The sequence below is a fragment of the Suillus bovinus genome (genome assembly GCF_016758785.1).
Source record: "Suillus bovinus strain UH-Sbo-P2 chromosome Unknown EDB93scaffold_5, whole genome shotgun sequence".
Lineage (NCBI taxonomy): Eukaryota > Fungi > Basidiomycota > Agaricomycetes > Boletales > Suillaceae > Suillus > Suillus bovinus.
The window spans coordinates 290,255-313,654 of record NW_024542061.1 but is presented as its reverse complement, the minus strand read 5'-3'; the positions used below and the strand labels follow the sequence as shown (position 1 = coordinate 313,654).

Sequence of the window (23,400 nt, the reverse complement as noted above, 5' to 3'; positions counted from 1 at the left end):
CGGCGTTAATCCGCATTGCACTTACGTTCTGACCTTGCACCATGTCCAACACCGGAAACGAGCAAGTCGTGCAAGAAACAGAGTTCGATTTCTGGGACTTTGTCAACTGCTCCGTATGTCAACTCCTGTTCACATCAAGCGATTGCGGACCACCCGTTCCGTTTTGGATAACAGAATGTGGCCATGTTCTTTGCAATAATCATCTCAGTAAGATGCTTTCCCCACTGCCCTCGAATGTGGTGCATTGTAAACTCGTGTTAACTTTTCTTATTCACACAATGAGAGCCAGATCAGAGCTGTGCGCAATGTAACGCCCAAAACATCCAGTTGGTTCCCCTACATCGAAATGTATGAGTTTACTACTTTTGTGTAGGAAGATATCTGGCTTATTTTTTGTGGGCAATACAGCTGGAGCCCCCAATGTCAGACTGGTTTAGACCTCTCCCTTACTCACTAGATTCAATAGCAAGCGCTGTGAAAGTGAGTTTCCTTGACGTAGTTTCGCTACCATCTAGACCTCAATGCACCAGTTTCAACAAGAGACATTCGCTGGTCTCATTCGCTACTACCGACAAGCTTGTCTACATCTGGGCCAGACGTGCGGACGTATTCGAGCGGAGCGAAAGGCTCTTAGAAAGTCCGTAGACATACAGTTCGTAGCACCGCTAATCCTCACCTGGGAACAGAGAAGTAGACAGTTTGCGGCGAGAAGTTGAACACCTACGCCAGTGCGCTTCTGGCTTAGACCCCGCCCATTCCCGGGAACCTTCATCTTTCTCTAACGCGAATGGCAAGCGTCCGATGACTGATGTTCACGAGTAAGTGAAAGACTGCATTTATTTTGGATCTAACACGCAGCCAGTTTTAAGGCAAGCTCCAGCCCTAGGTCTATTGTCACCCCAATCGGACCAAATCGAATTACACTGCCGCTCGGGGAGCAACCAAATTTCACCCGTCAAGATCATGGACGAAATCCCAGTCAGAGCCATCAACTGGAACGACCTGGCACGAGTCGTTTTGTGGAGTAAGAACATCTATAATTTTCGCACTCTTTGGTTTCAATGGTGCATATCAGACAATATGCGTACAATGGTGAACAGGGATCACGCATGCAAGCTCCTCATCTCTCTCACGAACAATCGGCTCCTACCCGGCATCTGAGATTGGCGTCTGGGGAACAAGGTCAACATTCTATGCCACCTCCACCCCCGCCAGTACCCGGGTCTCGAGGTCGCTTCAGACCTGCGATGGGCTCGACGGATACAAGAACCACGACGACGCTGAACCCGCAGACAGCTGGACCACAAGTGGCACAACATCGGCCTCAGCAACGCTTATTCGCGGTCCCACAGACTCCCAACCGCGCTAGCGGCATACACTTCACTGGCCAGACAACCGACCAAATGCGCTCAGTTCAGTCCAACCGTTTCCTACAATCGTCTTCGCACGGACATCCGAACTCTGGCACAGGTGCAGCAACCGTGACATCCTCGAACGTCCCGGGGACCTCGTCTGGAAGACATAGGATGCCATTCGTTTCAGGGAGTGCCAGTGGATTTGGTTGACCTTGACTTTATCATACAATCTTCTTGATCGAATATGCAATGAACTGTCCATTCGTGTTTCTCATGCAAAATAACCCCATCGCGTAAGTAGGCAAATAACAGGTACATTAAAATAATGCGGACTAGAACGTTCCCATGGAATCATATTCATATTCATACCAAAAACGAAGTTTGAATAACGTGACGGGGAAGTTTAGTTTATACACATCAAGGTCATCAATATTAGGAGAGATTTATATGTTGAGAGAATATTTGAAATTTAAGCTCGCATAAAATTCTGTCAGTGAGAATTCTAATGGACGATCTACAACTACAGTATGCTGAACGACGCAGAAGAAATGCTTATTGATGACGAAGAAACCTTCGCCATGGACGTTGCGCAATGCTTGACCTATACAGAGAGATTGCGTTCGGCATTGTGCCACTCAAACCCAGCATATATGACTGCGCAGTCTGATGAGATAATTCAGTATCAATTTTTACAAGGTAGCTTGCGGATTGGATCGCAGTTGTCCTGGATCTTGCGACGAGGCAGCTACTATCGCTATGGTGGACTCAGTTGTAAATTAGTCATTAATTTGTCAGCAGATAGCAATGGCGTTGTGGCCCAAAATGGATATAATCTGTAAGGGCCCACATATAATCTTTTGCGAATTAGACGGAAATGAACAGCGGCATCACGGCATGACATCTCTCTATAGTAATTGATATTCTATTATATTCTATTCCGCAATATTTTAGCCTATGGATACCCATTTGTATGGTTGTGTATACATGATATTTTCGAAGTCGTGAAATTTCAAATATTTTCTTTGCATTTTGTACAACATATAAGCCTCTCTTAAATTCGGTAACCCCGATGTGTAATTATTCTTACTACAATTAATGGTTGAATTTCAAAAGGTACACCGTTTAAACATGAAATTATGTATTGTTTGCATTTGGCGGGACCTTGCACCACTTCGAAACCAATTAATTGCACAGCGTTCTCGTAAGTCCCGCAGCAACTCTACTCTTACCATCTCCATCTACCATGTCTCAATATAGAGACCCGCATTCTGAGCAGGAGCAAGGAGGTTACAACCAGCAATATGGTGATGCATCATATAACCCATACAATACCAGGCAGCCACACCAGGCGTACGACCAAGGCGGCTATGATCCCCATACAATGGGCGAATACAGAGACGACCCCAATGCGAACCCACAAGCTATCGCTACATCGTATGCTCCACCAGCACAGGGGGTAGACCCTTACGGGCAATCAAACTATGCAAAAGAAACTGGACGGTAAGTCACCACCGACTCTTCGAGGCTCCTGACCTATCTGACTACATTTTACAAGAAAACATCAAGATTTCAAGACCTGGAGAGGCGAGAACAATGCTGGTCTATGGACAAGGGTAAGTAACTCAATGTCTCGCTCATTTGGCGACGCATTGGAAACTAAGCGCCGCTTGTAGGGCAGCCGAGTTAGCTGCATAGGGAGGTTCTGCTGTTGCACGCTGATGATTGCTGTCTTCCTCATAATCAGCATACTGCTTGCACTGCTCATGGTGAGCTTTTCCAAGGGAAATGTCGACCATATACTCAAATGTTCTTGCAGTGGGTCAGTCCTCCGGATGCTATCGTTGGCAACGTAGGGCCGTCTACCACTCAAAATGCGGTAAGGCAGCCTTTCTTGGTGTTTATATACCTTTCTTATCTCTATCAGGTTCAACTAAACTCGGGAAGCATCACTGTTAACCTGGGCATCAATCTAACGTACGCTGATCATGTACTTTGTCTGATCCATTTCATTACCGGATCTACAGTGTTGTCAATCCAAATTATTTCGGCGTGTCTTTCAAGTCCATAAACGCAAATGTAGGTCATGCCCTGCTCACTTCATTTTATCGCTTACAAGTCATCAGGCATATTACCCTATCAACAACACTCTTGTCGGAACTGGCCAGGAGAATGCCATCACCTTCAATTCCAAGTCAGAAACCAACTTCACCTTCCCATTTGCGCTGGAATTCAGTACAAATATGACTTCGAGCACAGCAATTTTAAGTGATCTCGCTACAAAATGCGGTGTGGGTGGTGGAGCAGTGCAAGATATTACAGTCGATCTTGATCTCACGGTCCGTGCACGCACGCAATGTTATTTATAAAGTTCTCACTTGCGCGTTTTTCTTCAGCTTGGATTACGCGTCTTATTTTTCGTGATTTACCCGGTGCTGAGCATTCCCGCCAGTTTCGCATGTCCGATATCTGCTTCAGACATTTCGGTATGATCATTTTTTCCTGGTTTAAATTGTGTTTGACCATGTCTTCAGAGTTTGATTCCATCCGTTACTTCATTGATACCTTGATTTTCCAGGACAAGAATGTAGCCGCGCAGCCCGTATCTGTATCTCTTCTCGGACATAGACGTACACGTATTCATGCCGACTCTGCTGTCAATCTGTATAAAGGACTCTTACTATTTGACGCTAAACAGGTTCCTTGGCCGCATTACGCATGTGCAGTTCCTACTAACTTTGCCTACTGAAGATTCATTCGTCCTGGTATAATTTTGTGACACCCTTACCATCGACGCACCTCAACCCATCCTTATGGCGCCTATTCAGGAGCATACTAAAACTTTGTGGAGCAGGATATCATCTTCGCTCTTTTTTGGTTGGCTGGCTGCATATGGCAACACGATAAAGCTTTATGCCTGCGTTTTTATGGTGCAGTGGCTACATAACCTTAGAGCTTAACCAAACTCAAGATTTCTGGGGCCACTCGATTTCTAAGAATGCATGGGTGGCTCATTTCAAGCTGAGCTTGGTAACGGAGGTGCCGGCGACTCGAGTCGGACGTACTACTCATCCATGTGTGTATGGTGCACACACCTCTCATACAGGTATGTGCACCATCCGTTTGTTCCCATATGCCTATTACTATAGTCGCCTCAGACTGCTTCTTACACGAGTATTTTGCAAGCCTTGATCCGCCCATTCATGTACATGGATTTCCAAGTACTAGCTGTGCGACATTGTGCGATATTGGTACCAGCCCGTCCAGTTCGCACAGAATCCTAACTTGAACGCGTTTCGGCTTGAATTGGCGTCGAGTTGAGGCCCTAGGACGCTATGAAAACAGTGAAATAAATCCTAGATAGTATCAGCTCTCAAGTCGAACCAAAAGACTACTTGTACAGCAGCTTGACAATTTGTCCACAACAAATTCATGAGGCTGAGCGCAGAGCAAGGGCCAAAGCAACAGCTTGTGCCTTAAAAACGCAGTAAGCTCGGACTCATTCATAGCCAATATAAACCGTAAGCTCCCAGGTGTAAGCGCTATCAGCAAATCCCAATGATGGTATACGTATTACGCGCTTCTGAATTTTAATCCGCCAGTCCATGTGTTCTTAATAATGGTGGTCCTGACGAACAAGCTTTCTGAAGAGGCAGAGCCTGACATTGATCATCTACCTCCTGCTTATGACACATTGTCAATCTACGGAGGCGTTTCATCGATACCCCCCATCACCACTGCTCTCGCTCACCACGATGAGGCGGTTCCTATCGGCAGGACTACTAGTACTGTTGTGACGGACGTGCATGAATTTGAGCCTCCTTCTCGAAGTCAGGCACACACGTTGCCCAGGAGCAGGAGCAACGACTTTATAACACACGTTACACAACATCTAGTGATCCCACCAGTGGACGTGGGCAAATCGTCTCAAAAGCGTTCTCATTTTGATTCTCGCAACATCGCTCCAGCAGAGTCTGCGTCCTCCTACCAGAAGGGCAAGCCCACCAAGGCGCGTAAAGCAAAATCTGGCCCAAGCTCATGGCTTTCTTTTCTCCCATTTACATCCTCTAAAGCTACGAAACGCGACCGCCAGTTCGTGCTTACGCTTATTCACGACCTCGTTGTCCCCCCGCTAACCAATTCCGACAACCCAAGTCTTAAATCTCTGCAATTGGCCCCAACAGATCCACATGAAATCCTGGCCTCCTGTGCCCAGATATGCTCTGCGAAAAACCTGTCACTGTCTACGCTTCTTCAAGAGCTGGATATAGCAGGTCATACTGCCATCTATTGGGCTATTGTCAACTATCGCCCCTCCCTCCTTGATGCTCTGCTCAAGTATGCCTCCCCTTTAACCCATGTGACACTCAGTGAAATAAGGAAGGCATGTTTGGTGACGAGTAATCAGTCATTATTCCAGGACCTCAGACTCAGTATCGGATTGTGCGCAAGCTGGTTTACAGAGTGGTGAGTCTTGAATCGAGAAGCTGGATTGGGGCTGATGTTTTCGAGTTGCCAGCTGCTGATGGACTGCTTCTTGGTCAGGCACCCACCAGATGACGTGCGTAGTTGAAGAGGGCCCCAATGGTACTTTTGCTGCAACATTGGATATCACGATGTGGCAAAAACGTATACGTGCAGTTGGAAGTATAAGTGTGGAATTTATTGCCTCTAGGTGAATATCCTGCTTTTATTCTTCCTCACTTCTTTTACAAATGAAAACGTTCTTTGCTTTTCAGGCCGCATATTCGTACTAACTTTCTTCACCACCGACCGTCCCCAACCCAACTCCGATTCCACGAAAACCAAAAGAGCAGTAGGGCTATTGCACTGTCTCACTTTCCCTCCTCGAGCACAGCCTGCCGACCTACGTGGATGGAGCAGTAATCATCGATGGACCTCCTGCCCTTCCTTCTTCATTGCCTTGTCCACGTACACCAAAACATTCCTACTCGCCAAGAGAGCGCATCCACAGCGCCGACTTTTCAGGCAGAGAGACAGTCACAGGCGGCTCTGAGAAAGGAGTGGGGGTTGGGGGTTGTGAAGCGGGGAAGTGGGACTTCAACTATGATGGAGAAGCGCACGCACGCTTACCTTCCTCTGTTTCCTCACCCAGCTCTGCTGGCTCTTCTCGTCCTGCAAGTTTTGCAGGTGCACATGCACAGAAAAAGATGCTACTTCCACCTCCTTCGCACCCCCACCGCGGGCTAATACAGACGTGTTCATCTCCCTCGCTCAAGCAATTGTCCTCTTCACGTTCCTCGCATATGTTAACATCTGTATTGGACAGTAAGGTCGCAGCTCTTACACCCAAGAAGCGGCTCTTGAAGCTGAAGAATGCCTCGTTAGCACCCAGTGGTCGTGCTCCAGTGGTGCTCCGTTTTAGTGCAGGCGAGTCTATGCTTGCTTGTCGTACGAAGAATGGAGGTGAGGTCCTTTAAAATATTCTAGTCGCGAAGCGAGAAGCTTGTGTGTTGAATGAATGTTCATGGATTTTTGGCTGTCTATTCATCATACATAGAGCAAATAATCTGATCAGTCACATCTCTCCCAGCAGATCCATACACTCTACCTCGCCCTATCACTAAACCTGAGACCTGGTCCGAACATGGCACGTGGTATGTCTCTGCGATCGTAGTACCACTTGGAGAACAAGATGGAGGCGGGTTGATGTTTGAGTGAGTTTTTCGACATGTCCTCTCAAAATATGCAACGACGAATCGGGGAATTGAAGTAATAGACGCTGACGTTCGTTCGCAGCTCATCCCCACATATTGCGTCTGATGGTAGTTTACGAGCGCGGCTAGAGGCGAGGTTGGTGAAAACTGAGGAAGGAGGGAAGGAGTGTATCATTTGTTAGTTTGATGCTCAGGTGTGGTATTGTGGTTTGGTGAATCTTGTATAGGATTGCACTCAGACATATGGGACTCTGGGATGGGCAGACATTATCTCTCACCACCTCAATCATAGGTGGTCAGGCTACCTTGGTCTTTTCATGTTTCAGCTCATCGTGTATTCCATACCACCATGAGACATTCGTGGCGATTCAGTGGATAAATGGAATTCCTGACTAGGCCTGACTTTTGGATGACAAGCGCTGATTACGATTATATGAGATGAATTGATGCATGTGGCTGCACTCTTCAGGCTGATGTAGTATGCCTTCAACTTCACAACATGCAATATCCTATTTCACACCCTGTTTGCTTATGCTTGACTCCCAAGTCTCGGCGATACATATACCCACACAATCGATGCTAGCGATTCCGATCTATCCAGCAGTGACCTAGTGGGACATTCTCTTGAGCGTGTCCTGACTGATTTGCATGTACGTAGACTGCAATCCATCCTAACATTTCGGGTATGGACGACGGCAGACCTGTTATTACCTCTTGTCGGAACTCGTCATCACCCGGTGGGATTTAGAATGACAGCCTGAGGGTGATGGATAGCAACAGGAAGAAAAGTAGAACGAGCGCCTCGTCCAGAACTCTTTCTCGCCTGATCTATACAGCGATGACGTTCCTCCCGGCCTGGCGTTTGTAATGAATCGAAGGTTTGGGCTCGTCATCTAACTCGGAGATCTCCTGTCTTGATCAGAGCGCAGGGATAGTAATCAAACAACGCATTGAAGTTGTCAGACCTTGTCAGGGACGCGCGTCAAAGAAAGCTAACCGTATGTCTCTGTTTGTGCTTCACTGAGAGAGCTAAGTCCCCAACCTTTCTGGAAAATGGTACATGACACATTTTGCTTGTATTGAGAGCAAAAAACGACCGAGAGATTTGACTAAGTGACAACACACCCAGCACCCAGGTAAGCCCATGACTCTGACTCAAATCGCAGTCGAAGATTGTCGAGAAGAGGCACATCGATATCAAGTGGTAAAGCCAAGAGAGGACATTTTGACAGTTTCTGGCTAATACTGTGATCGGATACCGCGTCACCACCAGATTTGCCTGTAACGTAAAGGTCACTGAGCGTAATGGACGTTCCGTTACTCCTGTGAGGTTCATATTCAATGGACCCCTCGAGCAGCTAGTCTCGCATGCGCGCCGGAATGAACCGTCTCAATACGACCTCTCGCACGGAATAATGCGCGAAGCATGCGGGTGAAGAGAGAATTTTTGGAGATACCCGTGATTCCGCAGGTATGGTGATGTACGACAAGACTAGTGTCTGTCGACGAGTTTAAACAGATATTAGTTGCGGACCGATGGAGACGGACCTTTTGAACTTGAGAATTTACCCGGTTTATCGTACTCAGCCATGACCACGTAAATGGTTCTGCATTTTGCAGCTTAAACGGTGAGTTTGCCTGATCTTCGGGGTCTTCATATGTAGGGATGACGACAATTGCAAATCTAAAGAGATATCAGCGGAACTGAGACAAATTTGGATGCAACACGAGGTCCGCTGAGAGAACACTTGGGTTCATCAGGAGAATAAACCGGAGTAAAGATTGAGGGAAAACATCATACGCACTCAGCATGCTGAAATACAGGGCCACGTTTATACAGCAAGTAGTCGACGCAGAACTTGATTCCGCTTTTGACAACCCAACCAAGGGAGCGATAGTGGTGGTATGCGACATATGACACGAGGAAAGGATTGTCGAACCGCGAACGCGATGGTGCGTTTGGTTGTGGGATCAATGATGGTACGTGAGCATTTTGGAATGTATTCCATATTTCAGCGAGGGTAAAGGACACATTCTGGGTAAAAACAATGAGATGAACTAGCTGGTCTCATAAAGAGAATAAGGGGACATACAGTCTCGGGATTTGAGATTGTCAAACAGTCAAGTGCCCAGACAAGGAAAAAGGCCTCTTGAAGCGAGAGTTGGAGATGCTCTAGGTCCTGTATCGGCTCATTCTCTTCCTCGTCGTCTGGTGCGACGTCTTCAGGCGATCGTTCCGAAGCCACAGATGCAGATGTTGGTTTCCAAGTCGCAGCAGAGGGTATTATCCGTGTGCCGTCCGGCGCAATACCAGGCGCGATAATGCGACCTTGTTCATTGAAAGCAGTCTCTGCTTCGGCGGCGGCGGCAGCAATCGCCTTTGCACGATCGAGTTTGAATTGCTTGCGCTCTGCACGTCGTTTTGCGGTGATCTCTTCGGATGTGAGTGCTGCGCGAGTCAAAAGTTAAGATGTCCGGAGCGGCACGAGAGAATGACCTACCCTTGCCCTTCATTTTTCTCGCATTTATTTGTCTCGCTAACCAACTGGGCTCACTCCTGGAAAGATCACCTTTCCCAAAGAATCCGCGTTGCCATAATAGAGTAGCATCGCCAGGATTTGATACCCAAGCTGAGCGGGTGAGAGGGTCGAATAGCGCGGTGCAGTGAAGATTGAGTGGTCGTGTCAGGGAGAGTCCAATGAATTTGTATGTTGGCTCGGGAAATATGATTGGCAGTGGATGAGCGTATACTCTGGAAGTTTCTGCACGCCGCGAAGAAGACTTGGAAGACGCTTTTGAACGGGAAGTTTGGTCGATGAGCGACATCACGGCGACTTGTCAAGGTTAAGGTTAATTGCGTCCCCAATTGATCTTATCAGCAGACCGGATGCGACCGAAATCCAACTTCTCTTCTCCACCCAACAGGTGCTAGCGGAGGCCTCACAGTATCCTCGATCAACAATCCCTTACTATGTTACTTCACCAGTCGGAGATCACGGAGTCCCATCCCAAACCCTTGCAAGGCCTCTTAGGGGGGATTGGCATTGCGCTGTCTGTTCATTCTCTTCTGGTGCTTAATGGATCTGTCCTTGGGGTTTCTGCTTTTGTTCACCGCTCCATTCGAGGAGATAAAGCAGCGATGGCTTCCGTTGTGGGTCTGGTTCTAGGTGGCATTGTAGCCGGTATCATCGGCAATGTGGACACCCTGGAGCCCCACACTGTGTCTCCGCTTCTTCGAATGGTGTTTTCTGGATTACTCGTCGGTATTGGGACCAGGGTATGTTTAGCATTTTTTTTCTCTTACGTCTCCATTCATTGCGTAATTGGTCTACAGTTAGCCAATGGATGCACCTCAGGGTTCGCCTCCTCGGTATTTCTGTCACGCGCATGCGTCTGATTGTTCTCAAGCCATATGATTTGTGGCTTGTCTCGATTTTCTCTTCGGTATGCTTTGGACTCGCCCTTTCGGTATTTGTGGATTCATTATATGGAAAGTTCTCTGGTGGCAACAGTCACATTCTTTGCAAGTGCCGTAGCTACAACCTACTTCGCTCATGATGCTCTTGGAACATCTGTGTCGTTTGATTGGACCCTCGATAACCAGGGACGACAGTTTTTAGGCGCAATTCTTTCCCTTGGGACCCTTTGGCTTGCTTATACGTGCTCGGCTCTCAAGAATGGCAGCACTTTAAGACTCGTAAGCAGGTAAATCTATTCTTGTGCTATTCTTGTGCAAACATCCCTCAGTCTATTCTTCGCTATCTTGCGAGTTTCTTGACACCATTGGCCTTCGCGTTCTCCCTCCGCCTCGGCAATATGGTCGATCCTCACAGAGTTCTAGCATTCTTGGCGTTACCGTTGTCCTCAGCATTCGACCCGACTCTGGCATTCGTTGCAGGAAGTGCTCTACCTCTGGCTACCCTGCTCTATCGGTATGCGCATGTAGAACAACCTAAGCTTGGTGGCAAATGGAACATCCCGACCTCCCCAAAAATCGACCTGAGGCTCATACTTGGTTCAGTCATATTTGGGATTGGCTGGGGGATAGCTGGTATTTGCCGTACGTTGACCGTGGACCTTTGCAGCAGTATTACCGACCTATATTTCAGCTGGTCCTGCTCTAGTCAACTTCGGACGTTCCCTGTATGCTGGTATCGGTTTCGCGGAGTATGCGGCTTGGCTTTTGTTCATGGGTTTCGGTGGTTTGCTTGTCAAGTGATGTGATTATCATAAAAGTCGTTGGATGCTGAAAGCTACAGTCACCAGGGATTATCAGGATTTTGTCTTAAATCACAATTTTTTTTTTCAAATTGCGTTTACTTCATGTCACTCTAGCTAGCCTAATGTCGAATGCGCTGCGTATATGCATTATTGCAATTCGATCGTCTGAAGACGAATAATGTATATCATACATACACTCCAACTACAATAGATTAAATAACAAGCTCGGTCAAAATAATCTTGCACAATGGAATGGCATAGACACGGTTCATGCCGTCTGATGGACACGTTTTTTCCTGCAAGAACAAAGGCTTACGCAGGCGCAGGAACTGCTGATGGTCCTGCGGTAGGCGTTGCTGATTTGGAAGAACCCTTACTTCTTCCCCACTTCGCTTGAACTCGTTCGTTATCCATGTCTAGGCCATTCGCCCAAGCTTCTGCTGCCCTCTCAGCAGAATGGCGGTCTTTGAAGTTGATGAATGCACATCTAGAATAAATCTTAGCGTTGAAACACCACGGAAAGGTAGACCCTGGCGTACCGTGATTTTGCGACGTGGACGACCGACCGCAACTGTGATGAAGGTATTTGAGGTAATGAATTAATGACATGAGTCCGTATGCTAAGTTCCGTTGCAGAGGCAGGAAGAGAGGAAAGAAATAGAGAAGTCTGTTGTTCAGGACCGTCACACACTGCACCAGAAAGAAGAGAAATCTCACTCACGATATTCTCGTCTTCTGGTGGCTTCAGACCTTGCGCCTCCGAATGATTGGCCAATATTTTTCGTGCAACTGGGTCATTGTTACCATGATATCTGTCCTGAATATTTTGGTGGGAAAGTGAATTTTCAGCAGGTTTTTCATGTCTGGTAAAGCAAGCCTTGTTAGGAATTGAAGCGAGAAGGGCATCGTGTGTGAGCTCACCGGAACGGGCACTCGTCTCCTCTGTTACAATCCCCTTTTACGAAGAAGGAGCAGATGTGTGGGCGGTTGCGCTTGTAATATGGGTTTGTCCGAGCTAGCTGCTTCAGCATTTCCTTCCCAGCAGATGTAGCCCGCGTCCCAACTTGCATCAGCGATTGATTTCCATCCTCCATCTAAGTATGACTTAACAAAATATACCTGGGCATATGCTAGACGTCAACGCACCTTGTTCTCCATATTCTGCGCATAATACTCCCGGTTGATGTCGCTGGTTGGTGCTTCATTCTGAATGGCGAGGGCGGTGTCTCGAACTTGGGTCGGTAGTCCGTACTCAAGGTCAAGAAGGCATGTCTGGCAGACATTTTTCACTTTGGCGCACGTCTGACATATCACCGTTGTTTTGTATCGTGCACCGGAACCCGGATTCCATCGGAAAACCGTGAATGGGCGAGCACACGTACCACACGAGCGACCAAACTCTTGTTTCGACTAATCATCAAGCTAAGCAGTCAATATTCTGTTTGGTCATAGAACTCAAGACTGACCATTCGGATGAACGGGTTAGGTCCCAGACCTGGTCAAGCGCTTTAGTTTCTGGTCTAGTCAGGTTTGATAGATAACAACGCACATGTTTCACAAAGAATGGGGAATTCACTTTGCTCCCAACCTGCCTTGTTGATATCTGCCTTGGGCATCTTATTTGATGAATGGGAGTGTTGGGATAACTTAAAGTTCTAGTATGCAACAAGTCGATGAAGTTCACGAGAGGACTAAGCATATTACGTAATCGCTATGTCAGCGATGACTTGGCCAAGACTTAGCAATGTCATTTCTGTCTACAACGCGGAACCGTAAGCCTCACTTGGAGGTAGGATTGTGATAATGCTTGCATACGAATGTCTAAATCGCGGATAACCATACAGAAGTAAGATACTGTACCTTCACGTGTAAGTGACGATGAGCGACAAGCTGAAAGGCAGAGTCGAAGCAGTGACCACAACTTCTCCACCATCAGGGACAAGTTCAGAAACTTTCTTCTCTAAGTTCGGGCGCATAGCTTCTTCTAGCTGGGGTGGTTGTTGAAAATAAATCGGCTTTTCCGGTGTTGCGAGAGAAGGTTTCTTAATCTGACTACACTAAGGTGAGCCATGGATTTCAATGACGAATGAACACATACATGGTCTGTTTCTCAGTTAACAATTCAATGAGCTGCTCAACAGTCCAATCTCGACTTATGGACATCTCCAAGGCTTCACCTCCGCAAACAGGGCAATGGTCGCGCTTTTCATGCTCAAATGTGTACGAATATACTCCTTCGGTCCCAATGAGCATGAAGTAGTTGTTCAGATAAGCCGCTGAACTTGTTGCAATCTTGAAGGCTTCATTGCAACATGAAGCTGTGAATGCTCCTATCAGACAGATCGAGTAAAGGTGGGTGCTGACATACCAGCAATGATGGCATTAGTGGATGCGATTGCAGGGATGACGTTCTTGACAACACCCTGTGTAAGTGACCAAGTCACGCCTTCAATCTTGAATTTCTTTGCACGAGCAATAGCGATTGAATACAACCATCCGATGTGCTCAGGATCATCAGTGTCGAGTTTCTCATCTACTCTCATTAGAAGAAAAATGATACACGCAACGAGACTGACCTCCACGCACGCGAGGCCATTCGAGCACAGAAGCCCATTCTATACAGTGCTCAGGGAGACGGGGGGTGTTTGCGATGGTGCAGATAGGGAATGTAGTCGGCTTGTTGAGCATATCAAGGGAACATTCATAGCATGATGATACAGTGGGAAGGATGACTCGAGCTTGCCCCTTAAAGCCTTCTCACATTTATTAAGGTCACGCAGAAGGTAAAAGAGACATACTCACCTTCAGTGCCACCGTCTATGAGTGGCTTCAAACTCTCAGGATTCTCAGGATCCACTAGGTTAACGAGAGTAGCGTTTATCCACCGACGCGCTTCCACAGAATCTAGACCACAGATGACGAGGTTAAACTGCATATAATAATCGTCGCCTTTGTCTTGTATCTTGCCGTAGTACCTGCACGTCTCGCTAATCAGAAATGGTGTGCACGGTGCACGAGAAATTGCCAACTTACGGAGTGACTTTGACTCCTGGCACCCGTTTCATCACATACTCTGCAGCAACAATAGCCTTCGGTCTTCCAACGTCCGCGGGTCTTAAGGAAATTGGTCCCTAGGTCGGCATGTATATTCCATCTCATAATGTAACATACCTAAAGAGAAATTGACGATTAAGATTGCTGATGTCGATGGTGTCCATGTCGATGAGATGGATATCCTTGAATCCAGTCAGAGCAAGATTGGCGAGTATCTCGCATCCTAAACCACCTGCGCCGATGACAAGAATCTTGCACTTGTTCCGCAAAAAGTCCTTCACCTTTAAAGCATCCTTCAAAGCTGAGTTGTCTTGAAACTTATGGGATGCGTACCTCATCCCCTGCCAGAAATGATGGATCAGTTCGAGGGCCAGGTCTGTCGAGGATCTGGTCAACATGGTAATACCGATCTTGCCAGTCGCTTGAAGTCGCTACGCCGTTCACATGCATTTCCGTAGCCATTGAGAGGAGTGAAAAGGAGTTGGACTATATGTTTGACCTGCCAGCAGCACCCAGCTTAGCTGTTGCTGCTAAATTCCAATATTACAGGGCGATTAATATTTACTTACGTAATGAAAAAGTCTCTTCCATTACATCCATGGAGTCGAGATCATTGGTGAACTTCAGTGGACACCAATATTTGCGACAACGTCTAGTGCTCTCCATTCTCACCGGAAGGCATGTTCGAATTGATAAAATTCGCTCCGAGGATAAGGATCCCGGTCTGCGAGGTGTGTTCTGTCCTTTGCAGCCTGGCGTTTCTTGACGAGTAGTGCCATCACTCAGACTACGAAGTCAGCCTCTTGCGGCTTCTGGAGAAAGTCACTAATGGGACCGTCATTGAAATCTCAGTGACGGGTACGATCTACTTTACTGTCCATTACGCTAGAGCTCACACATGTACCCTCAAGGTACCGCTGTGCTTTTCAAACCAGGAGTCGTGTCTGGCGGTCCTATTACTCATGATTGTCCACTCTCACGTTCAATAGGTTATTTTTTGGAGCCGCTGGTCATGATCGCGCCCTTCTCAAAGAAGCCGTTTCAGCTGACTATGCGAGGCATAACAACCGATGATAATGATCTCTCTGTAAGCTAAATTCTATCGGAATAAATTGTCTACTAACAGAATCAGGTTGACCTCATCCGTACCGTGACACTACCGCATCTTCAACTTTTCGGTATTTCTGATGGGTTAGAGCTTCGGGTGAGCCAGTTGTTTGATCCGTGAAATTGTGCCTTCATATGCCTGCATAGATAAAGAGACGTGGTGCTCCTCCAGAAGGTGGAGGGGAAGTACAGTTCCTCTGTCCTGTTGTTAAAGAAGTAAAAACTCTGAACTTTGTTGATCCTGGAAAGATAAAACGAATCCGGGGCATTGCGTGCGTTCATTTTGCCCTTTCATGAAAGGCATGCCACACTGAAGTATTCTCCCAGACATTCTGTACGTGTTAACCCGCAGTTCTCTAATCGCATGATCGATGCATCACGCTCGGTTCTCAATCGCTTTATTCCTGACATCTACCTGTACTCCGACGTTTATAAAGGGGATGAAAGCGGAAAGTATGTGGGCTAATTAAACATATTTCTGCTCGTTAACCCTACATGAAGGTCGCCGGGATATGCTCTAAGCTTACTTGCAGAGTCCACCACGTCTGTCATACATTGTTCTGAAGCTGCATCTACACCAGGTGAAACCCCCGAAGATATAGCTCTGTTAGCAACTAGGGCCCTTTTGTCAGAGATTAGACATGGAGGATGTGTTGATAGAAAACATCAATCTCTAGTTTTGTTGATGATGATTCTAGGTAGTGAAGATATCGGCCAATGTAGGATGGGAGAGCCCTCCGTTAGAACGTACGCGATGATCAACTCTTCTGCTTCTATCGCTCACCTCATGACAGCATTCAATTTCTCCGTGATGTCAAGATCTTCTTCGGCACCGTCTTCAACATCACACCCGTAGATCCCACGGATTCCTCCAACACCGAGTTGCTTTACTCGTGTCTTGGGACTGGCTACGTGAATGTGAACCGTTCACTGGCGTAGCAAGCTGTCCAGCAAAAGTATATGTCTTCATGCTATGAGCCTCGATTGATGTATATATACAATGATCCTTGATTGGCTAGGGTATCATTTTCAGAGCTTTCATTCTCTCGGCTACAGTGAATGCCACGGCAGACTTTTCGACCCCCGCTGTCCCATGCAACCAAATGATTTGACTCTTTTCTTGCTTGTCCAACAATCCGCTGATTAATTTGAACACATCAAGATTCGCCGCATTTGTATTGCAGACGCATATCAACGATAAATAATGGACACTCTCCCGAAATCTCCATCTCCATCGCCTTTGCCACCTCCGATAGCCACTAGCCATTGTTGTAATTGAGGCCATCCAACCTCGAAGCGCGTACAAAGATCGTCTGTATGATGATCTCCATCGAGAAGTGGCAACAATTCAGGGGGTGGAGGAATATTCATTAGACCCGAAGAGCCTTGTGAATTTAGGGCGCGAGTGCGAGAAGCAGAAGGGGACCGCGATAGTCGTGATCTTACAGGAAAGGCGTTCTGCATTTCCGATGAACTGCGGTGCGCAATGCTTTGACTTCCAGCAATACTAGACGGTGGTAGCACATGACTTGTGGGCTGTTGATAGGTTGAATGTCTTCGGGTGTCGGACAGGACACGGCTACGACGCTCGTGACTGCGCTCAGGACCCTCTGGGGAAAGAGGAGGTTGTCGCATGATAGGGTTGGGTCCAGCCCGCGGGAGTGTTTTGAAACGTAGCTGCTCGAGAACCTTCTCTGCTGCGCTCGTCCGTTGTTGGGTTCGTGTGACCTCCATTTGGTGTATGGGAGAACCAAGTATAGGTGCAACACCAGACGTATCGGTACGGCCACTAAATCGAGGGGTATCCCCAATTGGAGCCGAGGAACTTGTAGGGCTTGCGTTCGACGCGGAAGAAGAGAGGCTTTGCCTTCTTCTGCGAGTTGGTGATGGTGCATCCGCAGGAAGTAAGATTGGCCAACGATGCACTCGTCGTAGAAATCCCTGAAATGACTTTGAATTCAAAAACACAAAAGGATTGCTGGAAAAATACCTTGATCACCCCGAAACTTGTGAAACGTCGAACGTCGATGCCAAGTTCATGAACATTATAGGTCTCCATCCAATCCAGAACCGTTTTTCCTGACTTTAACCGTGAATATAAGTGCGAAAGTTTCGGCCAATCTGGTACCGCTCTTCCTGTTCCACAGGTGAGTTAGGCATTTCGACGGAAGAGATGTACGGACCGGGTGCGTGCTTCGTGACATATAGTCCGCATTCGTCCTTAACATGGCACTCATCTGCAAGCCACTGCACGTTCTTACGAAGAGTGTACATATTGGAGTATTGGAAGATGTCGATAGTCATGATGACTTGATAGTAACTGCGAGACCTGATGAGGATATGATTGAAGTCAGAGTGAAATATCTTACAGTAAGTGAGATATTGCTTGGCGGGTAAGTTCAATATCACAGTCGGCTAGGTGTGCAATGCGACTGACGTGATTCACACCATCAATATGTCTGCACACCTTGATACATAGCTGTCAGGACAGTCGGTCTGTACACAAATTCAGCATACCTTGTTCATCGTTAGATCCCAATTATCTTCTATGCGCTTGGATAGGTTGATAAGAGACACAGGCACCTGCCAATCTTTTACTGGGGGTGGATTAGGATAAAAGGGGAAGATCTTCAGCTCTATTGAGTTGAAGGCATCAATTGGAATTGATGTTTCAGAATAAGAGTTCAGATCCTCGTATAACTGCTCGAGGATGGCATGCATGGCTGGCGATGATTTTGGACAGGAGAGAAAAAATGATTCTTCCTATACAATCTCATAAACACAGGGTTTTGTCGCGTACTAGGGTAAAGAGCTGACCTCGCAGGCCGTTAGGACACGGCTGACCTTGCGAACTATTGGTTCATAGCAACTTAAATCCGCAGACCGCTCGAAGACAAAGCAGACGTTGTACTGGAAGTAGTTCCGCTGGTAATTGCCAGGAAGCAGAACAGGAAAGCCGATGACACGATATTTCCGGGTAGCACAGATAACCAGCCGCCCACAAAGCTCTCCAGGAGGTATCACATACTTTGAGATGTCATCGAAATTGAACAGAACGCGACTGGAGGAAGAAGAGCGCTGATGAAGCGACGGGACGTTGAGAGAACTCGTACGTCGACCACCATGAGAATTGACAGAAGGACTTGACCTTCGCGAAGGCGTTACGTCCGGTTCCAAGGTTGCAGCTATTGACGGCGAAGGGGAAGAGGTGACCGAATGGTTGGTGATTTGATTTGCTGTCGATCCTGTGATGAGACCTTCTGGAACCTGATACACAATTTTTGGTCCCTTTTGTAAATCGAATACAGCATAGAACACGCTTTGTATTCGGGGAAGAAACGTATCTCCTTCTGAAGGCATATGGTAGGTTGGTCACCGTTGGTGATCTTGAAGCGAATACATGCATGGTAAGTGGCTGTGAATGCACCAACTTGGTGACTTGACCGTGACCCACTACTACGAACGGGGTTCAGAAACGAAACTACAATTTTTACTAGTCACACTCGCGTCCGTCTTGAGATCTGTCTCAGTCGTGCTCTGACGCTTGACTTCCAGGACAAAGACACATTTTAACGACTTGGATCATGGCTTTCCAAATCCCTCCTGGGTTTCGTGCCTTGCCGCTGTCAGACGTACAGCTCTCCTTAGCAGTTGTTTTGAAATGTGGCCAGTCATTTCGCTGGTCTTGTTACCCCCTACTTTCGTCTCTTGGCACAGAATCATCTCCTACCCACGAGTACCGTCTGTGCCTGAGGGACCGCGTAGTATGCTTAAGACAGTCTTCTGACTATCTTTACTATCGCTCTGTTTTTCCAGAACATCTTTCTCCAGATCAGGAGTCAGTTAGTGATGAAGAAACATTGATTTGGCTCAAGGACTATTTTCAGCTCCACGTCGACTTGGTGAAGCTTTACGACCAGTGGAGTGACCGAGATCACGTCTTCAATAAGCTTAAATCTCGTTTTTCTGGGATCCGGATATTGAGACAAGATCCTTGGGAGAACCTGGTATCGTGCGTAGCCTACTTCTGAACTAGCTCGGAGGCTTGACGGGTTTTTGTCATGCCAGTTTCATTTGCTCTTCTAACAATAACATTCCCCGAATTACCAAGATGGTGCACGCTCTTTGCAAACAATATTCTCCTTCCCTGATTTCCTTACCACCTCCTGAGCTCAGTGAAAGTGACTCTCAAGGTCCTACAGTGTATCACCCATTTCCCCCGCCCTCTCTCCTTGCTGCCGCCGAAGTCAAGTCCACTCTTCGGGGTTTGGGATTTGGCTACCGTGCTGATTATATTCAGCGCACTGCGAAAATGCTTGTGGATGCTCACGGTCCCTCGATATCCAACTCGGAGTCACGAGAGCAATGTGAGGAATGGCTGACTGGACTGAGAGACATGAGCACCGAAGCTGCTCGTGAAGAACTTCTGAAGTTCGTCGGCGTAGGACGCAAGGTAGCAGACTGCGTTCTTCTCATGAGCCTGGACAAAGTCAGTTGAGCCCAGTTACGCTTGCATCTGATAATGAATCTATGTCATTCTAGAAAGAAGTAATTCCAGTGGACACTCACGTTCACCAGATTGCTATCAAGCATTACGGGCTACGTACCATAGGCGGCTCCAAAGGAAAAGGTGTCATGACCCCTCGAATCTATGATGAAGTAGCCACCAAGCTTGCTAACATTTGGGGCGAATATGCCGGTTGGGCCCATACTGCACGTATCTATCTGAAGTTACCTTCTTTTTCAAGTTGTTCATTTTCTTTTCTTTAGGTGCTTTTCACCGCGGATTTGAAAGCCTTCTCTTCATTCGGCCTTGAACCTCCGACGCCTGCCACATCTAACATGAATGTGGGTGCTTCAGCATTGGTATCGTCGTCATCCAAACGAAAACATAGCGAGACTCAGAACGAGGTTGAGATGCAGAGAAAAGTCATATTGATGGGTGCTGCTGTAGCTGCTGCTGCTGCTACTGTTGTTGCTGTGGTGCACGATGACCCGAGTTTGCTCGAGGATGACTCGGATGATCCAAGTTCGGTTGAGGACACAAATACACCCACTAGCAGGCGAGTGAAGAGAAGGACAGGTTCTCATCGATAGATTTTACTCTTTCTAAATCCAAGATGTGCCTATTCACTTCTGATTCTTATCAAGTATGGTATAATAGGCACGCATGACATATGTATCCGGAAATCGATGTATACATGCAAACGATAATTAAGGATGAGATGTTGGAGAGGTCTGACACCCACTACACCATACAAATAAGATGCGTGCGTTCATAATCCTATCCGGAGTACTCTTCGCATTACCGAATCGCCGTCGTTCTTCCTGAATGATGGGAGAACGGGCACTGTCTAAAAAGTTGCGGTGAACATCAACAAGGCAATTTTCAAAGAATTTATACCATCGTTTGTTTGTACTTGTGTACTCGAGGCACCTTACATACTGCTACAACTTGGCTACAACGGAGTCTATCACTGGATAATCGATCTGACATTCAACTACTAATGGTCCGTTCCAGAATCTGAGCCCAAGTTTTGAGTGTCTTGTATCAGGAAAAAATCACGGTCATGAGAGTTAGGTCACAGTGAAAGTTGCTGCCAGCCAACTGCGCAATGAGGCCAGGCCGTCGGCGGCCACTCCCTCTTTTTCATCAACCGTGAGCTCTCCAACGTTTACCCATGTTCCTGCAAAATCAACTTCTCCTCCTTCCCAATCGGCAAACTTGAAAATCCCGCCAGGGCCACTACAATCCAAACCTCCCATATCAGAACGTTCGCCTTCAGCGCCCAAGCCTTCGACACCCATGCCGCTGGACTGAGCCTCTCGTCGCTTCTCCAGCTCACGTTCAAGGATAGTTCGAACGCGTGAGATGGCAACCTCGGTGAGAGAGCCTGAAGACGTAGCTGTTTTCATGAGGTCGCATTTATTGGCGAGGATGAGGAGTGCGGGTGCTAAATGTGAAGGAGGAAGCGACGTTATAGCATGAAGGACATGATGGAGGTGTCTAAACGTTGCACTTCGTCAGAACCGATGTGGCCACAAAGAGTCAAATATACGCACTCCGCTACTGTAGACCCATTGCGTGATATGGTACTTGCATCCACTACGAAAGCAACTGCTCTGGCATTCACTAAGTGCTCCTGGAATTGATCTCTAATTCGAGGATGCCCAGGGATGTCGATAACCGGCAGGATGCCCACTGGTGAGAGAGGCATGATAGAAGTATTGACTTGCAGTGACGTGTGCGATGACAGTGTTCCAGTAAATGCGAGCTAGATAAAATTGATTCCGAGATGAATAACCGATGTAACTTCATTGACAGATCACAAACAGTAGATAGTATTGCTGTTTTGCCAGCATCTGAAGGACCGACAAGAAGAAGTGCAGTGCCTCTGGACCTTGATTTTCTCCGAGAAAATGTGATAACTTCAGAGCGTAAGAATTTCTTCCAGAATAAAGTCTTCCAAAACGTACCAATCAGTAAGCCCACAACTAGAGCCAAAGAAAGCAGCAATAAGCTCTGAGGTGAAAGACCGTTGGTGAATGGAACCACCTCGGGTGCTACTGAAACAGTCTCGTCGCTCTGTAATTCAACTCCCATGTTATATTAAACGTCCTAGAAGATGGATGAGTGGACAGAATTATATTCCCAAGGACTACTGTTGTAGTGTGATAGAATGTTACGGACGTGTACTCAAGTTCTTGTTTGGTGTTGTTGAAATCAGAAGATACACAGCCACTGTTTAAGAAACCTTGCTAAGTTCCCGTAAGGTTATCGTAGGCGACATCAAAGTTGCATTCGAAGATCAAGTGATAGTAGTATCGACTTAGCCACAGCGCCTAGCGTTCAACGCTATCAACACTGCTCCCAACTCCAACGCATTTATTTTTCCACTAAATGTTTTGAGAAGAAAGTTACGTTGAGCCTTCTCAGGCCATGTAAAGAAGTCTTCCAGATGGCTCTCATCATGAATCCCAGCAGAAAGGAAATCTGGAACAAGTTTTACCAGACTGGGTGTCATGGAGTCAAGAAAACGAAAGACTGCATGAGAGCTTTGAACGGGTACTACGTTGCGTGAGTGTGCTGAGGCGGAAGAAGATCGGCTCCCGTCATACTGGGGAGCGATGACATGAGAGCAATGCGTTGCAATCGACGCCGTAATTTCTGGACCAGATGAAGGAACAGGCTGATCACAGGCAATAGCCCTCCTTCGTGTTCTCTTGGTCACATGGGCCTGCGAAGCACTGGTATCGAGTTGACGGATGGACGATCGATTTGTGTTCTGCGGGATGTTTTGAGAATCTAACCATCTGATGATGCAAAGTACAGAACATACTTTTCTGAGCTGTTGTAGTACCTGACGGCCAGCCTTCTCACGAGCAATTTTATCAGACCAGCGTTTCCGATATACTCGTTTCAACAGATATATCTTTAGGTACCAGACCAGAACCCATGAATTGGGATATTTCGCCGCAACTTCTGGCCATGTAGCGTGAACCTGAGACAAAGGATGGAGTAATGAAGCAATGCAACAGAAGGATCAATTAAAGCTCACCGCTTGGTAGAACAAACGAACCATTTCGGGGTCCTGGTGCTCATATCTGTCTTGTGTATTGAGAAACCTGGCGGCTGCATTAATGACGAGAGCCTTTTTCTCAAAATTAGTCAACCAGATACCCAGAAATTTAAATCACATACACGCAGTCTCCCCCACTGGCATGGATCCATCTTGGATGCTATTTTGACATCCCGAACACCCTTACATTGTCTCGCGGGTTGAGAGATAAAGAAAAGTTCTGAGCGCATGCCTGGGTCTGGTGATGAAATGATAACACAAAGGGCTACGAAGGGAGATGTTTTATACACTCCCTTTATTCCACCTTTGGATGCGACACGCGCACGAGCGTCGCGGGAAATGCCCAGCGAATAAATATAACAGTACACTACAAAGATACACGAGTCCGACATGCATAAAAAGATGGAT

General features: G+C 47.1%; 12 protein-coding genes across 12 annotated transcripts; 6 read left to right on the top strand and 6 right to left on the bottom strand.

The window, feature by feature from the left end:
- Nucleotide 1: 1 nt before the first annotated feature.
- On the top strand, nt 2–1,782 carry EDB93DRAFT_1120735 (uncharacterized protein). Its single transcript, XM_041448507.1, has 7 exons — nt 2–207; nt 284–348; nt 409–480; nt 531–637; nt 687–818; nt 863–1,024; nt 1,076–1,782. Exons 1-7 carry the CDS (start codon nt 42–44, stop codon nt 1,563–1,565), a joined length of 1,194 nt encoding a protein of 397 aa, XP_041312033.1. The 5' UTR covers nt 2–41; the 3' UTR covers nt 1,566–1,782.
- An 816-nt stretch (nt 1,783–2,598) lies between these two features.
- On the top strand, nt 2,599–3,844 carry EDB93DRAFT_1076829 (uncharacterized protein; the record flags this gene model as incomplete). Its single annotated transcript, XM_041445273.1, has 8 exons — nt 2,599–2,855; nt 2,911–2,968; nt 3,029–3,121; nt 3,172–3,231; nt 3,280–3,329; nt 3,380–3,431; nt 3,479–3,691; nt 3,749–3,844. The coding sequence occupies 8 exons, from the start codon at nt 2,599–2,601 to the stop codon at nt 3,842–3,844; spliced, it is 879 nt and encodes a 292-aa protein (XP_041312032.1).
- Nucleotides 3,845–4,871: 1,027 nt separating this feature from the next.
- Nucleotides 4,872–6,201, top strand: EDB93DRAFT_657895 (uncharacterized protein). Its single transcript, XM_041457019.1, has 3 exons — nt 4,872–5,819; nt 5,872–6,027; nt 6,092–6,201. Exons 1-2 carry the CDS (start codon nt 4,972–4,974, stop codon nt 5,876–5,878), a joined length of 855 nt encoding a protein of 284 aa, XP_041312031.1. The 5' UTR covers nt 4,872–4,971; the 3' UTR covers nt 5,879–6,027; nt 6,092–6,201.
- A 1,996-nt stretch (nt 6,202–8,197) lies between these two features.
- Nucleotides 8,198–10,082, bottom strand: EDB93DRAFT_657958 (uncharacterized protein). Its single transcript, XM_041457020.1, has 5 exons — nt 9,532–10,082; nt 9,124–9,479; nt 8,836–9,065; nt 8,579–8,714; nt 8,198–8,529 (listed from the first exon to the last, which is right to left on the bottom strand). Exons 1-5 carry the CDS (start codon nt 9,854–9,856, stop codon nt 8,389–8,391), a joined length of 1,188 nt encoding a protein of 395 aa, XP_041312030.1. The 5' UTR covers nt 9,857–10,082; the 3' UTR covers nt 8,198–8,388.
- EDB93DRAFT_658204 (uncharacterized protein) lies at nt 9,851–11,478 on the top strand. Its single transcript, XM_041457021.1, has 5 exons — nt 9,851–10,307; nt 10,365–10,387; nt 10,439–10,727; nt 10,778–11,090; nt 11,140–11,478. The coding sequence occupies exons 1-5, from the start codon at nt 10,002–10,004 to the stop codon at nt 11,247–11,249; spliced, it is 1,041 nt and encodes a 346-aa protein (XP_041312029.1). The 5' UTR covers nt 9,851–10,001; the 3' UTR covers nt 11,250–11,478.
- Nucleotides 11,479–11,563: 85 nt separating this feature from the next.
- EDB93DRAFT_1238060 (uncharacterized protein) lies at nt 11,564–12,867 on the bottom strand (the record flags this gene model as incomplete). Its single annotated transcript, XM_041451507.1, has 7 exons — nt 11,564–11,738; nt 11,791–11,918; nt 11,973–12,114; nt 12,173–12,345; nt 12,398–12,661; nt 12,718–12,746; nt 12,801–12,867. The coding sequence occupies 7 exons, from the start codon at nt 12,865–12,867 to the stop codon at nt 11,564–11,566; spliced, it is 978 nt and encodes a 325-aa protein (XP_041312028.1).
- Nucleotides 12,868–12,908: 41 nt separating this feature from the next.
- Nucleotides 12,909–14,871, bottom strand: EDB93DRAFT_1120697 (uncharacterized protein). Its single transcript, XM_041448506.1, has 9 exons — nt 14,639–14,871; nt 14,423–14,586; nt 14,285–14,365; nt 14,054–14,226; nt 13,828–14,004; nt 13,620–13,784; nt 13,350–13,569; nt 13,112–13,303; nt 12,909–13,057 (listed from the first exon to the last, which is right to left on the bottom strand). Exons 1-8 carry the CDS (start codon nt 14,765–14,767, stop codon nt 13,114–13,116), a joined length of 1,299 nt encoding a protein of 432 aa, XP_041312027.1. The 5' UTR covers nt 14,768–14,871; the 3' UTR covers nt 12,909–13,057; nt 13,112–13,113.
- Nucleotides 14,872–14,903: 32 nt separating this feature from the next.
- On the top strand, nt 14,904–16,351 carry EDB93DRAFT_1238058 (18S rRNA biogenesis protein; the record flags this gene model as incomplete). The annotated part of the gene is made up of 8 exons (XM_041451506.1): nt 14,904–15,036; nt 15,092–15,163; nt 15,217–15,392; nt 15,438–15,509; nt 15,560–15,684; nt 15,740–15,865; nt 15,914–16,159; nt 16,207–16,351. The coding sequence occupies 8 exons, from the start codon at nt 14,904–14,906 to the stop codon at nt 16,349–16,351; spliced, it is 1,095 nt and encodes a 364-aa protein (XP_041312026.1).
- EDB93DRAFT_658258 (nitrogen permease regulator 2-domain-containing protein) lies at nt 16,313–18,829 on the bottom strand. Its single transcript, XM_041457022.1, has 6 exons — nt 18,230–18,829; nt 17,930–18,175; nt 17,782–17,879; nt 17,596–17,732; nt 17,403–17,548; nt 16,313–17,353 (listed from the first exon to the last, which is right to left on the bottom strand). Exons 1-6 carry the CDS (start codon nt 18,770–18,772, stop codon nt 16,604–16,606), a joined length of 1,920 nt encoding a protein of 639 aa, XP_041312025.1. The 5' UTR covers nt 18,773–18,829; the 3' UTR covers nt 16,313–16,603.
- Nucleotides 18,830–18,849: 20 nt separating this feature from the next.
- On the top strand, nt 18,850–20,781 carry EDB93DRAFT_1120693 (DNA glycosylase). The gene is made up of 4 exons (XM_041448505.1): nt 18,850–19,424; nt 19,481–19,901; nt 19,955–20,125; nt 20,183–20,781. The coding sequence occupies exons 1-4, from the start codon at nt 18,997–18,999 to the stop codon at nt 20,507–20,509; spliced, it is 1,347 nt and encodes a 448-aa protein (XP_041312024.1). The 5' UTR covers nt 18,850–18,996; the 3' UTR covers nt 20,510–20,781.
- A 4-nt stretch (nt 20,782–20,785) lies between these two features.
- Nucleotides 20,786–22,150, bottom strand: EDB93DRAFT_1120690 (signal recognition particle receptor beta subunit-domain-containing protein). Its single transcript, XM_041448504.1, has 4 exons — nt 21,890–22,150; nt 21,747–21,841; nt 21,476–21,687; nt 20,786–21,419 (listed from the first exon to the last, which is right to left on the bottom strand). The coding sequence occupies exons 1-4, from the start codon at nt 22,014–22,016 to the stop codon at nt 20,990–20,992; spliced, it is 864 nt and encodes a 287-aa protein (XP_041312023.1). The 5' UTR covers nt 22,017–22,150; the 3' UTR covers nt 20,786–20,989.
- A 92-nt stretch (nt 22,151–22,242) lies between these two features.
- On the bottom strand, nt 22,243–23,384 carry EDB93DRAFT_1246140 (uncharacterized protein; the record flags this gene model as incomplete). The annotated part of the gene is made up of 4 exons (XM_041452411.1): nt 22,243–22,698; nt 22,753–22,914; nt 22,972–23,064; nt 23,115–23,384. 4 exons carry the CDS (start codon nt 23,382–23,384, stop codon nt 22,243–22,245), a joined length of 981 nt encoding a protein of 326 aa, XP_041312022.1.
- Nucleotides 23,385–23,400: the final 16 nt, after the last annotated feature.